Raw genomic sequence first — 23,492 nt, 5'->3', positions numbered from 1 at the left:
GATACAGACAGCTTTGTGTTAGTAAAAAAATCGGGGTTGTACAATGATACAGACAGCTTTAAGTTAGTAAACAAATCGGGGTTGTACAGTGATACAGACAGCTTTGTGTTAGTAAAAACATCGGGGTTGTACAGTGATACAGACAGCTTTGTGTTAGTAAACAAATCGGGGTTGTACAGTGATACAGACTGCTTTGGGTTGGAAAAAAATCGGGGTTACAGTGATACAGACAGCTTTGTGTTAGTAAACAAATCGGGGTTGTACAGTGATACAGACTGCTTTGTGTTGGAACAAAAATCGGAGTTGTACATTGATACAGACAGCTTTGTGTTAGTAAACAAATTGTGGTAAAATGGGTCTCTTACATGGATACAGACAGCTTTATGTTAGTAAACAAATCGGGGTTGTACAGTGATACAGACAGCTTTGTGCTAGTAAAAAAATCGGGGTTGTACAGTGATCATAAAAATACAACAAGTGGAATGCCGACTCAAGCTGCGCTAGGCGCTTGGAAACGAGCAGGCCCTACTTGGCTCCCCCACCCAAAGTCAGTGTTGTGGTGTAGAGTGTACTATGCGGCACATGCTCCTGGCCATGTTTCGGATCACTAGTTCACTAGCCTAATTGTTTAATTAATCACTTAGGCCTAATTGAAAACTGTTTAATATAATGACATGCCTGTATACTGCATAGACATACAACTGCAAAAATTATCTTGCTTTATTGCAAAAAAATCATGTTCTGCAAACAAAAGAATGTTTAATGTATAACAAGGAAATTAAAGTTAGACTAACAGCACATATCTTAAGTAACAGTGTTACTGATGCGTTATAGTTTCTGTTAATTATCATAAACTCTGATTTAGAATTTTGTGGAAACAATATAATTTATTCGAATTATAGACATATTATTTATTGTATATAATTTGACATATAATTTGTTAAAGACACAAAACTCTTATAACGGCTCAAAAAAGTTACCAATGAGACTCTATGCGTAGTTTTGAAAAAAAAATGGATCGATTATATTTTTAGAAATATAACTTCACAAATATAATTATCACTTTTAAAATTGATTTAAAAATTCAAAATGTTATTGGATCATTTAACATTAACCGTCCTCAGTCGAATAAAATGTCTCATTATTAAGAAACATCACAAAGTGGGAAAAAACTTCTTATAGGCTATAGTAACATTTCTAAATAAATAGACAATTTGTTTTACAATATAAAATTTGATGGCAATAATGGCTATTTAAATATTTGTGTAATATAATACTAGGTCTAGCTATGTGGTGGTCTCTTTGTTTGGAGTTACTGTATACAAATGCATGGATGAGTTCGTATTAAGCATTTCAATGTTTATTTTTAACAAGAAATACATAAATGATGCACAAATATGCCAGAGTCATCATGCTAAGATTAGGGAAGTTGGTTGAGTGTTATGAGTACATACTGTAAATAAACGGGAAATTTAAGGGATCAATGTTTTAAGATATACAAAAAAACCGTCGCACCTGTTTTTTTACACGCTTTAACCCACCAAATTGATAGGTAAAAGGCTAATTTAGTAACTTAAATTATAATTTTATCTTAGCAAACAAAGTTTTATAAGACCAGTTAGGGCTATTTTCAAACGTTTTTATTAGCTCGCTTTCTTGTCCGGTACAAAGTTTGCAATAATTTTATACTAACTTCCCGACTAAAAAGTAGAAAATAATTTATATGTTGAGAGAATAATTACTTGTAAGATTTAAAACGAAAAACGTGGGGGTATGCAATAGATCAAAATAGTTCAATAAGTTAAGTTAATTGTAAATTAGCATGCACCCCACGTTTTTCGTTTAATAAAAAATCTTACATGTATTTATTCTCTCAACATTTTTATAAATTATTTTCTACTTTTTACTGTGCTTAAAAACGTGGCATTTTCAAAAAGTATTTTTATTTATAAATTATTTCTCTTGTATAGGGTGAGTGCACCAGTGAATGACCACCCCCTAGTGAATGACCGATTTGTATAAAAAACATCATATCAGGATTTCTGTTTTTCCTAGTCTATCACAAACAGTTTTAAAAGTAATTTTGAGGTCTTATTAATGTACACTCTTTGATTTATTAAAAAAGAAAGTGTCAATCATCATTTGGTAACATAAACAAAATTAGATGTTTCAAAGCAGTTCATTATTAAGCTTCCCACTATGGCGTCTCGCCCAAACATGGTTGGTTGTAATTTGTCATGGTTCCTTAATTATTAATTGGAACTGTAAGATATTACATGTAATTCACAGTTAACATGTTAAGGTATAATTCTGTACTCATTTAAAGATCAAAATCCTAACCAATCGTATATTTAAACAGCCGGTCAATTACTGGTTCACAAATTAGGGTATAACCAGTGAATGACCATTTCGTTCATTAACTGGATTTTAGTCAATTTTCTTTATTGATATTGATGACAATGTTTTCTGATGGAGTAAGCCATTGTTAGGAAACACAAAATCTCACAAGAAATTATGTGGATACACTACAACCAAAGTTTGAATGCGATTTAAATCTTACAGTCAATTCCTAGATAAAAAGTGATCCTTCACTAGAACCAATATTTTAACGACCCTGATATCGTTATTTTTCACTACAGGGTTTACAGCTTCGATGCAAAAATCTAGAACGGGGGTCATTCGGTGAAAAGGAGGAGGTTTAATGCAATTTAAAAATTGTTATATAATATACGGTCATTCACTGGTGCGGTGATTTATGGGCAAAAAATTTTATTTTTCGATACTTTTTTTTAACATAATGTATTAAGTTATATCATCGGGAAGTACAGGGAAATATGGGCAATACATTTTAACGATTTCGTACAATGTAGCTTAGTAGTATATTTTCCCATGTCGTTCACAAGTAGAAAGTCAACCTTAAACGGTCATTCACTGGTGCACTCACCCTACGAGCCAGGCACGGGTGTATATAACTGAAACATAGTTAATTATAGATTGGCCTTTAGGCAGTTAATGTTTATAAGCCAAGTACATCCATTTATTATTATTATTAATATCAATAATTGAGATGAGGATTCCACCTAGGTGCGTAATTTAACCCGAATATACGACTGGTGTGAGTAAGTTTGAGTGAATAATATGGGAGCGACATGGTCTGTGTGGCATTCAATGCACAAAAACAATAAAACCTACTCGTAAAAACTAAGTGTATTACCAATAATGTGTTAAAGGCATCATCACTAGGGGTGTGCGATGCATCGAAAATGCATCGAAATTTCGATTCGATTCGATTCGATGCATCGAATCGCGATTCGATTCAGTGGTGGTCAAAAAACGATTCGATTCACGAGGGAGTCAGTATCCATATACGAAAAACGCCTGCAGAAAGTCAATGCAATACCCGCAATACAGGAGCGCGTTGCTGTTGCGTTTCCTTTACGAAGGCGTTCTTATTTAATACATTCTTTGCATTAAATATAGCTTTAATTGTTTTATATTTTTTTTTGTTTTGACATTGCAAATGATTAGAGGTTTTGTTTTTTGTCTTGATGTAAGCAGTGTGTGAAATATTTTACTACTGTGAACCTAGCCAAAACAAGGTAGGTTACTCCAAAATCATTTTAAAAATAAGTCTGAAAAATTGTTACTTAACACTTAACTAGTAAGATCAATGTTATAGACTGATACATTTGGTATTTTTGTTAGGTGTCTGTCGGTCCCCGTCCCCGAATTTTTGTTGGGGCAAAAGAAAAAAAAGAATAATTTATTTCCAAAGAAACACTCTTATATTATTATATCTATTACAGAGGAATTAAAATGTTCAAATGAGAATTAAAAATTAAGTTGGCTCACGACCTTTAAGAATAAAGACACAACAGAGCAATTGCCGCACTGCCACTAGCCAGAGCCAGGTCTAGTCGTCTACTGATAAGAGTAACAAGACAAAAGCCGTGACGCAACACTAACAGTGCAAAGAAAACAAAGTCAAAAGAATAGAAAGACTATTTATCCAGACATACTAGTATAATCATTTATTGTTCATTCAATACCTAATTAAAAATATATTTTAGTATTTTACATAATAAATTATAAACAAAAGAAATATCTGATATAGTGAACAGATCTGTATCTTGGTTAAATAGGGTTAAAAAAATATATTTCTAAGATCCAATACGATATTTACAATTCACAAATTACATTGAATTAATTTCTTTGAAAATAATCTCTAACAGTTTTGTGTTTTTGAATAAAGAAATATATTTCTTTGTCTCTACTTCCTTGTTTCATCACTTGCATTTTGTCAGCAATTGAAGCAACTGGGTAGCAACCGGGTGGTGTAAGAGGGGAGGGGGAGGGTCTATGACCTTGAATGCACACATCGTTGCCCGGGCCTGGCTGGTGAGACTGATTCATTGTTTTTGTTGACATACTACTACCCTTCCTTAAGAGAAAAAGGCCCTGCTGTTCCAAAAACATTGAGGGTAGTTTAAAAACATTGACCTGTGTTGCCAAGGGCACTAGAAGATAGCATTTAACTTTCTTGTCTCTTGATTTAATGTTATTTTAATCTTCTATATATTATTTAAGAGTTACTTTTCGGGTACCTAATTAGTTGTGATATTGTTTAGCTTCATTTTATGGATTTTTAATTCTTTTCATTCATTAGCTATCAAAATCAGTTGTTTTAGGATTTTAATCTCTTGCAGTACCGGTAGGTCTATACTACTGTATGACATGATATGCATTTTTTAGTCCTTATTAATTATACCATAAACAATGTTTGTATGTTATTTACTGTTTTTGAGTTTTATAGGAAATTAGTTTATACAATATCTTTTCTTCAATGAGTTCTCCACTTGACATGTTGCTTCTAGCCTATTACTATTTTAGGCCCTATAAAAATGATGCCTATGTAAAGCTGTAGGCCTACTGATGCCAATAATAATTCTTTATTTATGATGATGTAACAAATAATGTAAGTGTGAGGTTATTATACTAAGGAGGTTAGGAGGCAGGGAATGAATGATACATGTTGCATGGTGGAAACATATTATTTTTATTTTCTTCTTGCTTGCAGTCCTGAAGCTGGTCCACAGGCCCTAAACTTGTGATATGTAAATTTATTTCTTAATGGTCTTTTTATATTAAGTTCCATTCAAATTTGTTGTAATTTAGCTACCGGTACCTATTTAGTTATTTAAACAGTTATTAAAATGAGAATGAATGTCTTGATAAAAAAAATATTTTCTTCTTTCTTGCAGTTGAGCCAATTCCAAGTAAAAATTATGAAATAGGCAAGTAAAGCAGCTCACTGGTATTTCCAGCAGTTATTCTAATACATATGATTGAAAATAAATATTTTTTCACCTAAAATTCATATGCAAGTATGAATAGGCCTAATACCACATCAACAAAAATTTGTATTACACAAATGTGATAAATTTTAATTATTGTTAATCCACTCAATTGACAATTATGAATAGAAAAATACCGTATTGCTTCGAATCGAGTTGCATCGAATCGAATCGAAAATCTTTTGAATCGAATCGTTGCTTCGAATCGAAAATTTTTTGCTGCTTCGCACACCCCTAATCATCACACAACAATAAATCACCACAGCCAATTTATAATAATAACGATAAAGCCTAAAAGCCTGACGAAATGTGTAGGAAAACGTAACGCCCCCATTGCAATACATGGGTCAGTGCCGCTACGTACACTGACTTGTGGTGGGGAGAGCCCTTCCGCGGCCGGCTCGTTTTTGCTGCATTGAGTCAGCGTTCCATGTTTATAGTTCTATGACAGTGATACAGACAGCTTTGTGTTAGTAAACAAATCGGGGTTGTACAGTGATACAGACTGCTTTGTGTTGGTGAAAAAATCGGGGCCGTACAGTGATACAGACAGCTTTGTGCTAGTAAAAAATCGGGGTTGTACAGTGATACAGACAGCTTTGTGTTAGTAAAAACATTTGGGTTGTACAGTGATACAGACAGCTTTGTGTTAGTAAAAACATTTGGGTCGTACAGTAATACCATAGATAAAACATACTCCCTTAGTAGATTTCTCATCCTTATGGAACAGCTGAAGACAATTTTATTGTTAGTTCATGTACGGTTTATGTAGAGGTCGTGTTTTGTTTACAATTTGTTTCCCGTTATTACAGCCATTTAAAACCTCATTTAACCAAATAATACGATCTAATCATAAACAATAACTTGTCCCCTAGTTATATAACCAAACAGTAAAGCAGAAATCAAGAAATTAACCCTAAAATAATTGAAACAAAGTTTCATTGACACTAGCGCCTTTGTGTCACGTACATGAACTAGACACGAAAAACGTGCTTCAAAATTTACAATGGGATGAGAAGTCTACTTGTGTTGGTTAGTCTATGGTGATACAGACTGCTTTGTGTTGGCAAAAAATCGGGGTTATACAGTGATACAGATAGCTTTGTGTTAGGAAAAAAAATCGGGAAAAAATTTGAAAAAATCGGATCCATCAATACCGGATCCAGCCCAAGATCCAGAATTTTTTGGATCCGATCCGGTGCCGGTTCTAGTAGTCCGATATCCGGACCCGACCATCACTAATGCTTATATGATTCTGCAGCAAGTAAAAATTATGAAATAGGCAAGTAAAGCAGCTCACTGACATTTCCAGCAATACAAGTTCTTCTAATATATGATTGAAAATAAATATTTTTTCACCGAAAATTCATGTATGTCATATGACATGTATGAATAGGCCTAATACCACATCAACAAAAATTTGCATTACACAAATGTGGTAAATTTTAGTTGGCCTATTGCTCCATTGACAAGTATAAATAGAAAAATGCCGTATTGCTTTGAATCGAAGAATATACTTCCGAAATTCATTTATTTAAAACTTTGTCCAGATATATTTCAAAAGAGTTGTAGTATTCAAATCATGTAGATTGCCCCAGTTCATTTTAACTATTAAACTTTATTTATACTACAGTTACCTGACAAAGCAATTCCTGGCACTGATTAAAGCACGCCAAGTAGCTAATTGCTGCATTTACTTACTTTTGCCGCAATCATTTTTTTTACCACACTCCAGTATCCCAACCAAACAACACAAAACAGTGTGCTTTTACTAGGCATGTAATATGTGTACGCTTGAAAATAAGTTGGCAACACTTAAAGGTACTACGACTACGATCAGCTGGTGCAGCGTTTCCAATTTCGTACAACACTTGGATTTAACCTGACCTAAAAACGTTTTGTATAGTGTTAGAGAGACTAAATTATTTATATGCTTTATATGCTATATTATTTTATATGCTTTATAGTAATAACTGTAGGAAAAATATTTTTAATGTGTAATGCGAGTGCAAAGTACCTTTGCTGCACTCGAGAAACTTTCCACACTCGTCTGCGTCTCGTGCTTGAACATTTCTCTCCTGTGCAGCAAAGTGCCACTTCGCACACTAGTTAGACAATAATAACTATTTCCAAACACCTGGGTAACTTTGCTCCACTTAGTAAACTGGTCATTTAAGTACTTACATGCGTTTTCTAGTTGGTTTATTGTTAACTACAACCAGTTCTGATCATTTCTCATGGACACTTTTCATGACAATGGTAATATTGTTTTAAAAGTGCAAAAGTGATAAACACATTTGATAAAATGAAACGAAAAGTTAAATTTATAGACATATTCTAAATTTTATAATATCTTACCTCCTCTTTATGATTTCATCGTGATATTCATACCAAGAGTTAGATTGCATTAATTGATTAAGTTCATATTCTATGATGTCAGCTTCCTTCAATAGATTGGGGTTAAGAACCACTGGCATACTGAAAAATATGGATTTGTACAATACAATTACGGAAAAGGAAAAAAAATAGCATTCAGTAGAATATATATATATATGAAGTATTAAAGATTTATTTTTAATTGTTCACTTGTAATAAACTATCAATGTTTTCTTGAAAATATTACATTCTTGTCATATAACAACACTGCTACTAAAGACTTTTTATGGCTTTCGATAATCATATTATGGCTTTTAAACACATGAAGTGGAAGTAAATTTGAAAATAAAAATAGGTTACTGATTATCAGAAAACATCCCAAGAAAATGTTTGAATCCACATAGCTATGGCCTGAGGCAGTTTAGGGCATATTTTAGTAGCTATTAACGTAGGTCTCATCGTAAGACCTAGGCCCGGGACCAATTTACTTTTTCATTTCGATATCCCCATAGGCAAAAAAACGTCCTTTCAAAATGTTAAATATGTGTATAGGCCTATATCTATATTTATCTATCTATATATATTTGAAAACATTATAAAAACATTAGTAACCTTTTAACTCATTTTAATTATCAACGACTAGTTTCTACACTAAGGTTATTGTCATGTTGACACTTTATACAAATACAATAAAAAATAATTTTATTTGATTATAATTATAATATATTATAATTATAATCGTTTTATTCCGTGAATTCACAGTTATCTAAATTTACGTAGGATTCCCGGTTTTCAAGGTCAGCTGGACACCCTGATTTGGCAACCAATCCCAAAAATAACCTTTTTTGCAACAAAGCTCAAGGTAGCATATGGATGAACAAGACATTGAGGTGCTTATCATATAATAATGAAAACTTACCTATGAGCCATGGGCATGACAAAATGGCCTTCAGCAGTTATCATCTGTGATGGAGGATTGTACGATTGTTCAGGGTGTGCCCCATACTGATATGAGTTCCTGGCACTATCTACTGGGGTGTTGACTATCAGTGGTTTGTCGGGATTACTTGGATCAAACAGCTGTTTCTGAGTATGGATCACCTGACTATTCAGTCTTGAGTCAGTCTCTTTGGCAGGAGGGAGGACCAAAATTCCACCACCTTGTTTTCTCTGTTCTTGTTTCTTAGTTTCACCAAATGGTCCAGGGCCATTTAACCTTCTCGCTTCCTCTCTCCAATTCTCTTCTTGTTTGGGCTCCTTCATTCTTTCAGGACTGATATCTCTACTTCCTCTTCTCCTCCCGGAGCTAGAATGGCTTTTCACGCTATTTCTTCGAAACCGTTCATTGCTACCTCCTCTCAACTTGCGCTCGCTTCCGTTGAAATTCAAGTATTCGTCGTGAGTCCACCTTTCTACACTGTTGTTTCTGCTGTTGCTCCGGCTATTATGTCTACTGTTGTTCCTACTACTGGTTCTGCTGCTAAATTTATTGTCGGATCTAGAGATTCTAAAGTTGTCATATGGATCTCTAGTCTCGACCCTCCAGTTTCTATCGTCACTGCTATTTTTTCTACTTCTCGGCCAATGCCTATCGTCTCCGCTATTCTTTCTACTTCTTGGCCAATGCCTATCGTCTCCGCTATTCTTTCTACTTCTTGGCCAATGCCTATCGTCTCCGCTATTCTTTCTACTTCTCGGCCAATGCCTATCGTCTCCACTATTCTTTCTACTTCTCGGCCAATGCCTATCGTCTCCACTATTCTTTCTACTTCTTGATACAGAATTTTTGTCACTGCCACTGTTTTTCCTATTGCGAGACTCTCTGAGTACCACATCATCAACAGAACCACGTCGACCATTGTTGGCGTTGCTCTTGTCAAACCTTTCTCTGCTGTTGCTCCTGTAAAACTCGGGGCATTAAGACATTTAATAATTTGAAATTTGCCAACAGATTAATATTAAATACTTGTCATGATACTGTCAAACATGTCTGTTGGATAATCTTGCATGGTTTGAGAACATTATTAAAAAGGTTTAGTTCTTAGTTTAGTTTGTGGAAATAAAGAGAGCTTATAGAAATGGATTGGATTAGCTGGCGCTATTGCTTTATGTAGGTATAAACTTAGGTATTCCGTGTAAGGAGGTAAAGTGCTACATGAAATCCTAGAAAATTAAAATCATTATTATGAAGGTTCTAAGAAATCTATTTACTATTTTAGATTCATAACATATAGACCTGTAGGTGCTCTGGTAGGGAATTAATGCTCTCAATTATTGTTTGTTTTATTTGAGTCTTAAATTCAACTTTTCAATCAAATATATACTAATCTCAATAATCAATGATCGATAAAAAAGATAAGTAAAGGTATAGCCATCTTCCACCGTAGCAACTAACAACGCATGCAATCTACAATAGCATATGTACAATATACATGTGCCATATCCCCATTAAATTCAGGCATCACTAATAAAACAAAGATGTAAACATACTACAGTAGAATCTTGATTATGTCTAAAGTTAGAATTTTGCAGAAAGGACAGATAATACAAAAAATAATATATACAACAGTAAAAAGGTTAAATAAAAATATTTTTCTAATACGTTGCAAACTTTTAAGGTGGTCATTAAGATGATTACCTAATCAATCTCAAACTTCTCTTTTTTTTAAGCAATCATCACAAATAAAAGTAAAAAACAAAGTAAAACCCCCACTGCTGAAACTAAACATGCCCACTCAGCCACAGGTCTCCGTTATGAGTAACAGGGAGGTATGCAGGTGTAGGGAGTGGTATTTTAAATTCATACAGGAAAACAGGAATTGCAGACAAAAACTAAAGGAAAGTACTGTCAAGTGCCTGATACTTGTCTTCTGAGTAAACTGTACAATTAGGGGCTGTGTAAGAGGTTGCATCAATGCACCACTATGGTGTACAGTTATGCCCGATGAAATTAGCACAAGTTAAATAATCGACACTATACAGTATGTAGGATATGTACAAATATTTAAATATGACAAATTTTTATTGAAAAACTACGGGAATGCATTTTTTGGGACTGAAACTTATAGAATTTAAGCATTTTTTCTGTGAAATATTTAATTACATTTTAATATTATGTAGCAATTTATTATGTAGCAAATGACGAACCCCATTGCACTGTAAAATGTTTAAAGGGTAATAAAAATTCTTATTCTTATAGACCTTGAACTAAAATTATTCCAGACCGGATGTAATTAGTGTTCCCTAGTCTTTGTCTGTACTATCCACAATTAGAAACATTCTTGTCAAGGTCATCATCTATACATCAATTACAGAATTGCAGCCTACAACCAACACCGGGTAAGTATTAAAAATCTATTGAGAAATAAACCTTATCTTGATTGCACCAAGGCACATCAATTTTGTTGGCTCACCTATCGTTATTTCCTCTTCCTCTCTTCCTGAAAGCCGGGAACAAATTAGATAATTTGTATTCAAATGGGGACAGTAAGTGACAACTTCAACATGATGTTGGTCTAATTTGAGGCACCTAGTTAAATGAAGAAATGCCCTTAGTCATATTAAGTTGCACAAAAACTGTGAATTAGTAGCTGTAAAACTTATTTATTGATTGTACGACCTCGAAAATAACTTGACCTTTTTTAGTGCCCAAAGCCAACCTAGTTTTTAAATTCCTCCAATTATTAACTCCCAACCTTTGCATACTACTTCCCTCGCTTCCCTCTATTAATTCTAGAAAATCAACTGCGGGAGATAGATGATCATAATTTTGCCATGATTGCAGAAGACGAAGATAATGCCCACGACCATGGGATAAGTTTACCATTTTGCCGCTGGTTGCGGAAGACGATGATGTTTACGTTACTGGAGAGGATATTCAGGATTTTTCCATTATCACAAGAGATGATGATGATGATGTCTACATGGCCGCTGGAGATAATCAGAATTTTACCGCAATGGTGGAAGACTTCATAATGTCTACATGACCATTGGAGATATTCAATTTTTCTGTGATCGCGGAAGACGTAGATATGATTTTTCCATAACCGCAGGAGAAGATGATGTTTCCGGTACTACTGAGCGATATTAGGATTTTGCCACGACCGCAGAAGACATGGTCCGTGACATTGTTGTGAGGAACATATTCAAGATTTGCAGTGATTGCAGAAAGACGATAATAATAACTCCAGGAACGTGGGAGATAATTAAAATATTACAGTTCAGCCAAAGTTTCTGTGCGCGCGACCAGATCTGGTTAGGTACAGGCGAGGGGGTTGGCGGGGGTACTTTTGTGAAAACATTTGTGTCTTGCCACTCACGCACCCCTACCCCTAGAACTGCCAATAACCAGTGCACGTATGTTTTAGTTCGGCTAGTAGCGACCCGTCCGCACGCACAGAAGTTTCGGCCGAACTGTACTTTGAGGCTAAAATAAATTGTTTGTTTTGTTATTTTTTGTAATATCTTCATTTACCTTTGATACAGTATTCATTTAAAGTGTTTACAAGTCTTAAAAACTGAAATTGGCTAGCTATAATTTTGCATAGCTGCATTCATTTTTTCCTTTAATTGAATAACACCCCATTACCCCAAAATTACTTCTTAGGAGGCCATAAAATCAGGGGTTGGTGTTGTTTAACCAATTCATTTATGACTTTTTTTTAATGATATCGGTGTCGAGAATAGATTTTTCAGGTATTGGTATCGGTATCAAAAATCAATACATTTTTTAATTAACACATCACTAATTTAGATTTTACCCACTTTTTCAGCGACAGTGTGTTTGATATTTATCAACAAAAAATTGCATATTGTTTAGGGTATAATTAAGCACAATTAGAATGCCTTAAATGTGTGTTACAATCAAAGAAATTTGCGATATATTCCAATTTTCTGTGCTTACCGGATCTTTCAGAGAATACTACATTAATTTTATAAATAAGTGTGTTTTATTTTTATCATATGTTTGTTTTTTGCGTAAATTCTATTTAAAATGTTGGTCTTCATTCTGTAAACTCTAGCTCTCAGGGTCGTAGACTTTTTTGAACATTTAACAAGGAAGAAATTAAAGCATTTGAAAATAAACAACAAGTAAATTTGGTTTGTTAGGTTGATAAAAGATTTCCATATGACGAGCTGATAACAACCCACAGCGTTAGGAAAATTTGGAAAATCCCAACACTGAGCCAGATAGCTATTCTGCTTTCTGCCTGCACATGCGAACAAGCCTCTCTTGCTACAGTGTATCTTAATATTTATTTGGGTTTTCACTTGCAAAAAACGGACTATAATTAGTTAGTATAGTTAGGTATAATTAGGTAGTCTGTACATATTATGTGGACATACTACATATTATGTATGTATTATGTAGACTGTACATATTTAATGTGTATGTAAGTTAGTTTTTAATAAAACACATTGAATTAGAGGCTATTGGTTGAATTTTGTCTATAATTTAAATCCATTAAATTTAGCACTCAGAGATTATCAACAAAAGCTTTAGGAAACGTTGGTTTATTCAGCCACATACTTATTTTCCTTAAAGTCCTGGTACTGAAGTTGCTGGGGCATCTACTGTAAGCCTAGCAATTGTGATATCTATTTATCGAGGGAAGCTTTACATGTTGACTCTAATGCATTGTCATACACAAACTCATCCTATTTGGCTGAAGCAATCATTTTCAAATTTTGCATGGTGATTTAGATCATATCCGTGATTCCAACATCTATAGCATTAAAAAATTCTCGCAGGAATCCACCGCATGGGGTCACAAAGTTTCAATGTAATCCTTATGGAAGCAGTATTTGACACATAAACAAAGGCACAAGATCAGCTGTTGACTTTTAAATGGTGAACATCAGAAAACATATGATAACATGATAACTGTGATGACTGTTAATCACGGATATTAGAATAGAAATGGTAGGGATCATGGTGGAAGGAAAAAACATAGGTGTGATATTCCTGTCATATGCCGATGTCACGCACATTGCAAACACCATTTCACTATTTAGAAAAAATTATAAAAACAAGAACAATCAAATCAAAACAAAAATATACTTATATAGCAGACAATCAGGTGATTTTCTGTTAGTAATCTGGGTGACATCAGCGCATGATGGGAATATCAAACCTATGTTTTTTTCCTTCCACCATGGGTATGGATCATAAACTTTAAAAAAATACGCCAACATCTCAAACCTTATACTAATAACATTGATACCCCCGCCGCAGCAAACCTGCAGACTAAGCGAATTTCAACTTGTCTGATTACATTTTTACTAAAATATTTCCATAAATAAGACATATTTATTCCCTATTTAAATAACATTAGATTTAACCAGTGCTTAGGTTTGCTGCTACGGGGAAGGTAAAAAGTGTTTTTTGACCATATGTCAATAGTATAGGATGAAATAAATAAATTTGCCAAATTTTATCAACATATAACCATTAACAAGTAAACTACAACAGTTTTCATTTTCTCTATAAGAATAACATGGGAATTTTAAATTACACTTTTTTGAATTTTCTCCGTGACCGTTAGGCATAAAACAGCGCTTCAATATACTAAATTATTTCTTTTTTTAAGCTCTACAAAATGGTTGAGAAATAAATTGTGAAAATTTTTATTTTTAGGGTTAAAAATGGGAAAAACCTATTTTTACCCCATAAAACCTCCCATAAACCCCTGTTTTCCCATGGTCCGATTATGCTGGTTCGCGAACTCGTTCGAATAAATGTATAAATATAATTTCATCAAAATCGGGCCATTTTTGCTCGAGTTATCGTGCTAACGGACACATATATAAATATATATATATATATAAATAATCAAGCTTATATATATATGAATTTGAACGGATGGTGTTTTTGGCCTCTGGGGACCTCAAAACGAAAAAGTAAATCGGTCCCGGGTCTAGGTCTTACCATGAGACCTACGGTAATAGCTTATTCCCTATATGGGAAATCCGCTAATATAGGTTTGAACATTTTTCAACATTTTTCAACAGTTTCATTATATTAATAATACAAACTTGTTTACTTTCGAGCCATTGATGTTTTATTATGATCAATGCCATTTCTGTGCTAATATTCATTTTTTAATCATCTTATGTATTAGTTTAGTAAATGATTAATTATTGGTTTCAGTTTAAACATGATCTACTATTTATCATGTACAGAACAAGAAAATTTTTACGTGTATTTGTATCAATGTGCCATTAGCTTTATCATAATGTTGTAGAAGAAAGTTTAAATTGTTTTCCTCACAATTTACATTATAAGAATACAATAAAATTTTACAACACTCTCCAAGACTTACTTAAGTTTTTTAATAGGAGCATACGGTATGTCAGTGATGGATTGTTTTGAATGAAAACCACATGTTAACATAAATCACGTAGGATTTCAATTGAACTGGACGGGACAACATGTTTTAACAAAAACAAAGTCATCATACATAGGAATCCTTATATAATAGTATCTTAGTTTAAATTGTGTTTTAGCGAATTTCCCATATAGGGAATAAGATATTACCCTAGGTCTCATGGTAAGACTTGGACCCAGGACCGATTTACTTTTTCATTTTGAGGTCCCCAGAGGCCAAAAACACGATCCGTTCAAATTTGTGTATATATATATTTATATCCCTCCAAGTGTCTCTAGTTTTGGTCTTAATGTTCGCCCATTTATTGCGCAATCGCAGGGTTTTATTAAAATGTATCTTAGAAACTTAAAAACAATGTAAAGTATACTGTTTTATATATAATTTTGTTTGGAAAATTATGGGCTTCAGCGAAACATATAAAAAATTAAAAAAAAATTTTAACAATTTTAGTGGAGTTAACATTTCTCAAAAATTATAAAATAAATGAAAAAATTTATGTTTGCGCTCAATAAATTGTTATAATTTATAGGTCTACAAATATTTTAAAATAGCCACTTAGTTCAGAATTTTATGAGGATTCCAAAAATATAATAATATAAGGAAGAAGATTTGCAAATAAATAAGTTATGGGCAAAAAACAGATTTCGGTACATAGCGTTTAGCTAAGAATGCATAGCCTAACCATAGCTAGGAATCTGGCTGATAATTTACATCAATATCACTACCTACTTCTTCAGGATCATCAACCAGCCCTTCAAAATCACTTAAATCTTCTTATAATGCACCACGTATATCACTACTTTTGATTTTTAGCACTAAAACAATGATAAACGTAATAAAACACATCAGTCATCGGTGCGAGGTTAACCAAGCTGATTACAAATACGCACGTCAGCTGTCTGCTACAATTATGATCGGCTCGAGAAAAAAAAGCGCTTAGAGACAGACCTCGGGAGAAAGCTTAGAATCTGCCAAAAAAAAACTATACCTAACTCGATCCAGTTCAATCCGATTTAGTCAGTCATAGAGCCTTCGCCGTAAGCAGTGTTTGTGAGTCGCAAAAGCGACACAAAACACTACACAAAGTGTGTTATGAGTCGCTTTTACGACACATAACACTCGGAGGGTTAAATGTAGGTAATAATTATTATTGTGATTAGGGATACTACTATATAAAAACAATTGAAAAATTTTAAAAACATTAGTATCGTTTTAAATTCATTTTAATTATCAAACGACTAGTTTCAACACTTAGGTCATAGTCATGTTGACATTTTATACAAATCATTATACAAATCATTTGTATAATGATTTGTATATATATATATATATATATATATTAAAAATCAAAAACATATTTAACAAAGTACCCTTTTATAATTTTTTTTTTTTTCATGACTATAATTGTAAGTGTTTTGGTTGAATTCTACGTAATCATCAGTACTGTATCACTCTTTTAGAGAAAAAGTTTATAATACCACCCCAGAGGGTTTAAGCTTAAAAATAAATGGAGGTCCCTGATATGGATATCACTGTGTTTTTACTTCCATTCACTGATGAGAAACTTATGTAGGTCTAAATATTTTAACTACTCCAATAATAGTTGTCTCAAATAATTATAGATATAAATAATAATGATGCTTGATGGTGAAGGTGAATGACAAAATAAAATAATGTTTTATAACTCCGCTCAATTCTGTGGACACCTTTGTGAACACCACCTAGTTAATGTTTGTCTACCATGGAACTGTAGCCAGTCCTTGTCTAAGAATGCAGTATATCCTCTCTTACCTTTTCCTTCTCTTTCGCCGGTCTTTGGGAGGCGATGACGCTACAGTCTTGTCTGTTGCAGTCAGAGTTGGTGGAGAAAAGTGACTGCTTGCCAAACTCCAAGTGTTATCTCCAGAATCCTTCTCATCTAATGCTTCTTGCATTTGCTCACTCAACTCTACTTCGTCTGCCCAGTTCTAAATTAACATTTAGAAAACAACAAACTTTATGAAACTTTGGCTAATTTTAATATTGAAGTGTAAAATAATCCAAAAAATATCACATCCAAAAAATATAATATTAATGATCACTAATTTTCAAAAGTAAAATAAATAATTATTTGTTGTCATGCTGCAGCCAAAGCGGCTGTTTTGAATAAACTGACGGAGGGCTGGGCTGAAGTCATTTGAATCCAAAAAAGGATTCATGCAAAAGGGTTTGTACAAAAAACAGTACTTTTAAGGTAAAAAGAATCTGCTGTAGTAGAGGAAATCAATTGAAAATTATTTTCCTTTTTGTTAGGGCCTAGATGGATTTGAAAAAGGAAAGGTTCTGTTTCAAAAAAGGTTTGTTATTCAAATTTGTTTGTGTTTTAGCGAATTTCAATATAGGGAAGTAGCTATTACCGTAGTACTCATGGTAAGACCTGGACCCGGGACCGATTTAACTTTTCATTTTGAGGTCCCTAGACGGCAAAAACACCATCCGTTCAAATTCATATATATGTGTGTGTCCGTTAGCACGATAACTCGAGCAAAAATGATCCGATTTTGATGAAATTTGGTACAAATGTGTCAACTTACGTTTATTCAAACGAGTTCACGATCCAGCATAATCGGACCATGGGAACGGGGGTTTATGGGGGGTTTTATGGGGTAAAAAGGGGGTTTTCCAATTTTTGACCCTAAAAACCAAAAATTTAGCTATTTCTTTCTATACCATGTTGTAGAGCCTAAAAAAAGAAATAATTTTGTATTTTGAAGCGCTGTTCTATGCCTAACGATTATGGAGAAAATTCAAAAATAGTGTAAAATTTAAAATTCCCGATGTAATTCTTATGGAGAAAATGAAAATTGTTGTAGTTTACTTGTTTATGGATATATATTGATAAAATTTGGCAAATTGATTTATTTCATCCTATACTATTGACGTATGGTCAAAAAGCACCTTTACCTTCCCCGTAGCAGCAAACCTAAGCACTTGTTAAATCTAATGTTATTTAAATAGGGAAAAAATATGTCTTATTTATGGAAATATTTCAGTAAAAATGTAAATCAGACAAGTTGAAATTCGCTTAGTCTGCAGGTTTGCCGCGGCGGGGGTATTTATCATAATGTTACATTAAATATGAGGGCTAACCATTATTAAGGTTGCCATTATAAAGGTCCATTATTGAGCTCCAGTTACAGCCATCAGGGTTGAAAGCGAGCAAGTTCAAATTTAAGACCCGACGTAGTATTCTTTACTTCACCCACTACTATTCAACTATAAACTGTATTGTTTGTTAAGATTTCTGTGCTCTTAGTAGTCAACCAAAGTCTACCAAACGTTGACTGACATGTTTGGGATAAAGTGTTTGGACATAGAAAATGTGTGTAAAGATTGGAGGGAGTACGGAGGTAGTTGTAATATTTGCACAATGATTTTGATGGTAGCCTATAGGCCAACTGTTTTGCATTCAAATCCTGGTGGAACTGAATGAAAAGGATTTTAAACAAACTGATAGGAGAGGTCCTTAATAAGACTATCAAGGACTACATTAAGCCCTGGAATTCATAAATACGCCAGTCACCAATCTCAATTTCATCAAATTCAAACACTGTTTAGTGAAACTGATAAACATTTACTGCCAGTCCCGTTTTGCAAACGTGTACAGTTTTACATCTGTCAACTGGCAACAGTAGGCCTTATCAACAGGGGTTGACCCCCTTACTAAATAAACCTCATCACAAAATGTGATTTAAGTACTTGGTGGGAGAGTCATCGGCTATCATGACGAGATTTTTATAGCAATGGGATCCTGCTAAGTTGGGGTTGAAGGTTGAAGTAAAGAGGAAGGCTTTAGTACCAGATTTGAATTACCGTAGCTCATTTGCCTCAACTGGAGCTCTATAGAGACCCTTATCTATGGACAACCCTTGTATTTCACCATGGTATTTCATTAATCTATATTTGAATTTCTTACTTCTCCTTCACTGTCCGGAGTAACATCTGAATATAACCTTACTTTCTTCAAACGACCAAAAAAGGTTAAGTTATATTCTGTACCGGTAGTTAAAAACGTCAATAACAGAAGTTTTTTTAGGTGACAAAGTTAAAATATATACAGGAAATAACGGGACTAAACATGCAGCATTGGGTTTGAGACCAGTTAAGGCTTAGTGAGAGTAGGCCTGCAAATCATGAACAAGAAAATGTTATTGGATTGCATTAAGCCACCCATGAACTTTGTTTTGTTTTTATTAGATGGATGTATTTTTCCTCCATGTAGGATTTGAGTGATATTTAGTATGCTACACTTGTTACATAGACTTAGAAGGTTAGTAAATACCAGTAATTTTACATTCCAAGGGATTTTCATCAATTAGTGGTTGGCTCAATAAAAAACCCTTAATTTAATTTAAGTTCCTTGTAAAAGCACAATTTTTTTGTTTGTTTAATCAGGCACATTATTTCATAGCTACATATCTGATTATAAGAATATAATTAGGCCTACATTACTTTCTCAAGAAATGTTATAAAGTAAAACTTACCATGCTAGTTGTAATCGGTTTTTTGAATATAAAATCTTGTGGACTCGTGGACTGAGTAGGGCTCTTGTTAGAGGTGGCACTTTCGTTTTCACTAGCATCCAGGCCACTGGTTTTGGTTTCTCCTAGTGATTTTTCTTCCTTTTCATTAGACCTTGGAGTGTTGGAAGCATCATTACTTTGAGAGGGTTCTTTTTCCTTTTCAAGTTTCAAACTTTCCTTAGGAGACAAAGAATCTTTTTCTTCAAACCTTTCAAGCTCCCCTAGAGCATCAGGAGTCAATGATCTTGCCATTCTTGCTTCTTCAAAGGCAATTCGTTCTCTCTCCAACTCATGATGGGGAACTCGTCCCCTTCCCCTACCTCTTACATGAGGTAGTGTTTGGGACCAAAAATGGGGAGGTGCCTGGGTCGTAATTAAGGGTGGTGGAGGATGATGGAACATTGTTGGTGGAGGAACGGTTGAGTAAAATGTTTGATTATTGCCTTGAAAAGTTAAAGAACCGCCATCCCATGCATCCTCTGAATTAGTTCCAATATAAGTTGTATTCATTCCGACATATGATGATTTTGCAGCGGGATTGAAACTAGATGATTGTGAACTGTAAAAGGGTTCTGACCCTGTCCCATTGTAAGTTAAGTCTGGATTGGACCCCATGTAAGGTTTATCATTGATATTGCCACTGTATGTAGGATGAACAGGTGGTTCTTGCAAACCATTTTCTTCCATATACTTTTTCTGCAATCGAGGCGGGAGTGATTCAAAAGACAAATGATATTGCTTGTGTTTGGAGTAGGACTGTTTGTTCCCTCTTCGTCCGTATTGGCCAGACGGTGGTTTTTGGGTGGACCTTTCTTGTTGCCACTGATGCTCATCGGTCGGTTCCACACTTCTAGTATCTCGCCCTTGTTTATCTATGTGTAGGGATGATAAAGGCAATGATCTAGGTTCTGAGGCTTGTCTCATGTTACGATGTTGAAGGGAATTGTTTTTCCTAGAACATAGAGGATCCCTCTCACTCTCATTATCAGTTGTCGTGTGTCCGTTAGTTTCATAGCCTGTAATATCAAAACTACTTCCTGCTTTGATCATTGGGTTGTAATCAAATTTTATATCTAATAAGGGAGTTATTTTTTCTTGGATGCCATTAGTTTGATTAATATTCTCATCCCTGATGTCTCGTCTGCTATTCCTTTTTTTATTTTTTCTCGGTCGACGGGTTTTATCTCTCTCATTTGGTTTCCTTGGTTCTTGTCGTGGTTTTGGTGGTTCTGAGCCACCTCTAAGAGTCCTGTTGTCTGACCATTGGCTTTCTTTGTCTTCATTCTTTCTTACAGGTGTTTCAACATCTCTTTTATGAGCTTCATCTCTTCTAAATGAATCACTTCGTTTTGTACTGTTATAGTTTCTAGTTTTGAATAGTTTGTTCTCTTGATTGTTCGGCAATGCTGGTGTAGGTTTTGGTGGAACATAAATGGGAACTTCTGGTTTCTTTGTTCTCCTTTTTGGGTCACTCAGATTACCAGTGCTACCACATAAGCTCGTTGACCTTCTATCCTTCAGTGAGTTACCTGAACAGATGCTCAACCTGTCAAAATCATCAACTAGTTTTTTAGAGTGGTTCTTTCTAGGGTATCGCTCTTCTCTTTCCCTGCTTGGATTACTTTCACAAAACCCTTCTCCGTAAAATTCTTCTTCACCATAAGCTGATTTTCGCAAAGGACCGCTTCCTGGTCGATAAATTTCTACTTGAGGCTTACCTCCCTTTCTTCCAACCGTAGACATCTCGTCTGAAAAATTACAAGTAAGTTAAGTTAGTTATAGTAATCCATAATCAAGAATTTGAGTTATACAGTAAAACCTCACTAACTCGAGACAATTTTTGGACCCAGAGGTTGTAGAGTTTGGGGGTGGTAAAGTTATCCAGGACAATCAACGTTTTAATGGGTGTTAAATATTAATAAAATGAATACATAAAAGACTAATTTTTACATATAAATTTATTAGGCCTACTTATACGAGTATTTTTACATATTGAGTAAATAATCTTCATATGAATGTTCAATATTAACCAATTAAAACTTGAAAAGTCTAACACAACTAAGACAAAGCCAACTAGACGTGCGTCCTGTCAGCTGTTGACTGTCAAGTTACAAGGATTGTTGAGTTACGGGGTGGTGAATTAGTGAGGTTTTACTGAATTTGTGTTTACTTGAACAAAATATTCAAGATGTTGTAACATTTTGGTTACTCTGCAAATTTTATCTCTTAAACGTGAAATTATTTTAATAAAATAACATTGGGATCTCTTAAATACACCCTTGCATAATAAAATATCAAGTTTATAAAAATTAGTTTATTTTGGTAGAAAACATTGAGGGACAAAAATTCCACTCAATTTCAGAATGGCCCATAAGCATTAATTTACTAACAACAAGGAGATGCACATGTGGAAGACATTATTGGCTGGTAATTCCAAAACACAAAGAGGTGCCCAGTGTAGAATTTACCAATAGATGACAAAAAGCTGTTGCTAGACGTAAATGAGGAGGTGAGTGATGGCAAAAAGTAGGTCACAGTGTTCCTGGAATGTGAAAAAAGTACAAACCCCATAATTTAGACAGCTATGCGACCTCTCCGGGTTTAATCTAAGCCCCATGTGGTTTACAGATACAATAAATTAAACCACCAACAAAGCGACCAGACGGGAGGCATAAACAGGACCAACCAGATGAACATACAATACCTTGATGAATACCATTGCATGAAACACTTAACTTAGGCTATTTATAAAAGTAATTTTTATCATTTTCGGCAATGATTTCAAATGCCTAAGTTGTCATGTTAAATACAGTGTGTAAATTAAGTCTTTAAACAAATATGTATTTTTTTAACCGAAATAGATAGAAATATTCTGTTTGTGGCGTTGATTGTTAACAAATGTTTCTGTCATTTTTTACATCAAAAATATTTTTTAACCCCCCTAACAGGGCAGGGGATAGGGGGTGACTTATTTTTTTTTTTAAATAGTAACCCCTATTGAGTCACCCCTCATTTTGAAGGATTTGTCAAAACAAATACAATGACGCAAACCCGAGATGGATATCTCTCCCCTAGCCAAAATGGCAGGTATTCCAAAATTTAATTTACTGCATGTGAAAAGCACCAATTATGGAAATAATCTGTATTTTTAAAACCGAAATAGATATAAATATTCTGTTTGTGGAATTGATTGTTAACATAGGTTCCGCAATTTTTTATATCAACAATATTGTTAACCCCTTTAACAGGGTAGAGGGTTGGGGTGATTTTTTTTATAACAACCCCTATTGAGTGACCCCTCATTTTGAAGGGTTTGTCAAAAGAAATGCAATGGCGCAAACCCGAGGTAGATATTTCATCCCTAGCCTAAATGGCGGGTATTCCAAAATTTGATTTATGTGAAAAAGCACCCATTTTGGAATACCTGCCATTTTGGCTAGGGGTGAGATATTTACCTCGGGTTTGCGTCATTGTGTTTCTTTTGACAAGCTCTTCAAAATGAGGAATCACTCAATAGGGGTTGCTATTTGAAAAAAATAAGTCACCCCCTACCCTGTTAATTGAGTTAACGGACAAACGTTGTTATCTTCGCTGATAACGCAAACCTAGGACATCTGGGCTCAGTTATTAACCATTTGCGTAACAGTGAACACTTCCGGACTGTAGTAATTATAAATTTGCTTTTACGTGCTTTTGTGTGTCAACGTGGTATATGAGGTCAAGTCGCAACAGGACGGTCGTCCAGGGCCGTACCTAGGCTGTGGCGAAGGTGGCCCCTGCCAAGGGTGCAGGTTAGACAAGGGCGCAAAATG

General features: G+C 34.4%; 1 protein-coding gene across 2 annotated transcripts in view; it reads right to left on the bottom strand.

Annotated features, from left to right (window-relative positions):
* The window catches only part of LOC129005913 (telomerase-binding protein EST1A), a 135,740-nt gene that overhangs the window by 98,904 nt on the left and 13,344 nt on the right, over nucleotides 1-23,492 (bottom strand). The window contains exons 2-6 of one of the 2 annotated variants that reach the window (XM_054434956.1): nucleotides 19,642-21,428; nucleotides 16,910-17,085; nucleotides 11,144-11,170; nucleotides 8,650-9,630; nucleotides 7,713-7,832 (exon numbers count right to left, since the gene is read on the bottom strand). In XM_054434956.1, coding sequence (XP_054290931.1) covers nucleotides 7,713-7,832; nucleotides 8,650-9,630; nucleotides 11,144-11,170; nucleotides 16,910-17,085; nucleotides 19,642-21,428 — 3,091 coding nt within the window. The remainder of the gene's footprint in view (nucleotides 1-7,712; nucleotides 7,833-8,649; nucleotides 9,631-11,143; nucleotides 11,171-16,909; nucleotides 17,086-19,641; nucleotides 21,429-23,492) is intronic. The other variant, XM_054434962.1, reaches the window with a different exon arrangement.

This window comes from Macrosteles quadrilineatus, unplaced genomic scaffold, assembly GCF_028750875.1.
Source record: "Macrosteles quadrilineatus isolate MER2022 unplaced genomic scaffold, UCM_ALF_1.0 Scaffold_1__1_contigs__length_201487025, whole genome shotgun sequence".
NCBI lineage: Eukaryota > Metazoa > Arthropoda > Insecta > Hemiptera > Cicadellidae > Macrosteles > Macrosteles quadrilineatus.
Note: the sequence above shows the minus strand (reverse complement) of the source record. Positions and strands in the feature narration are given on the sequence as shown.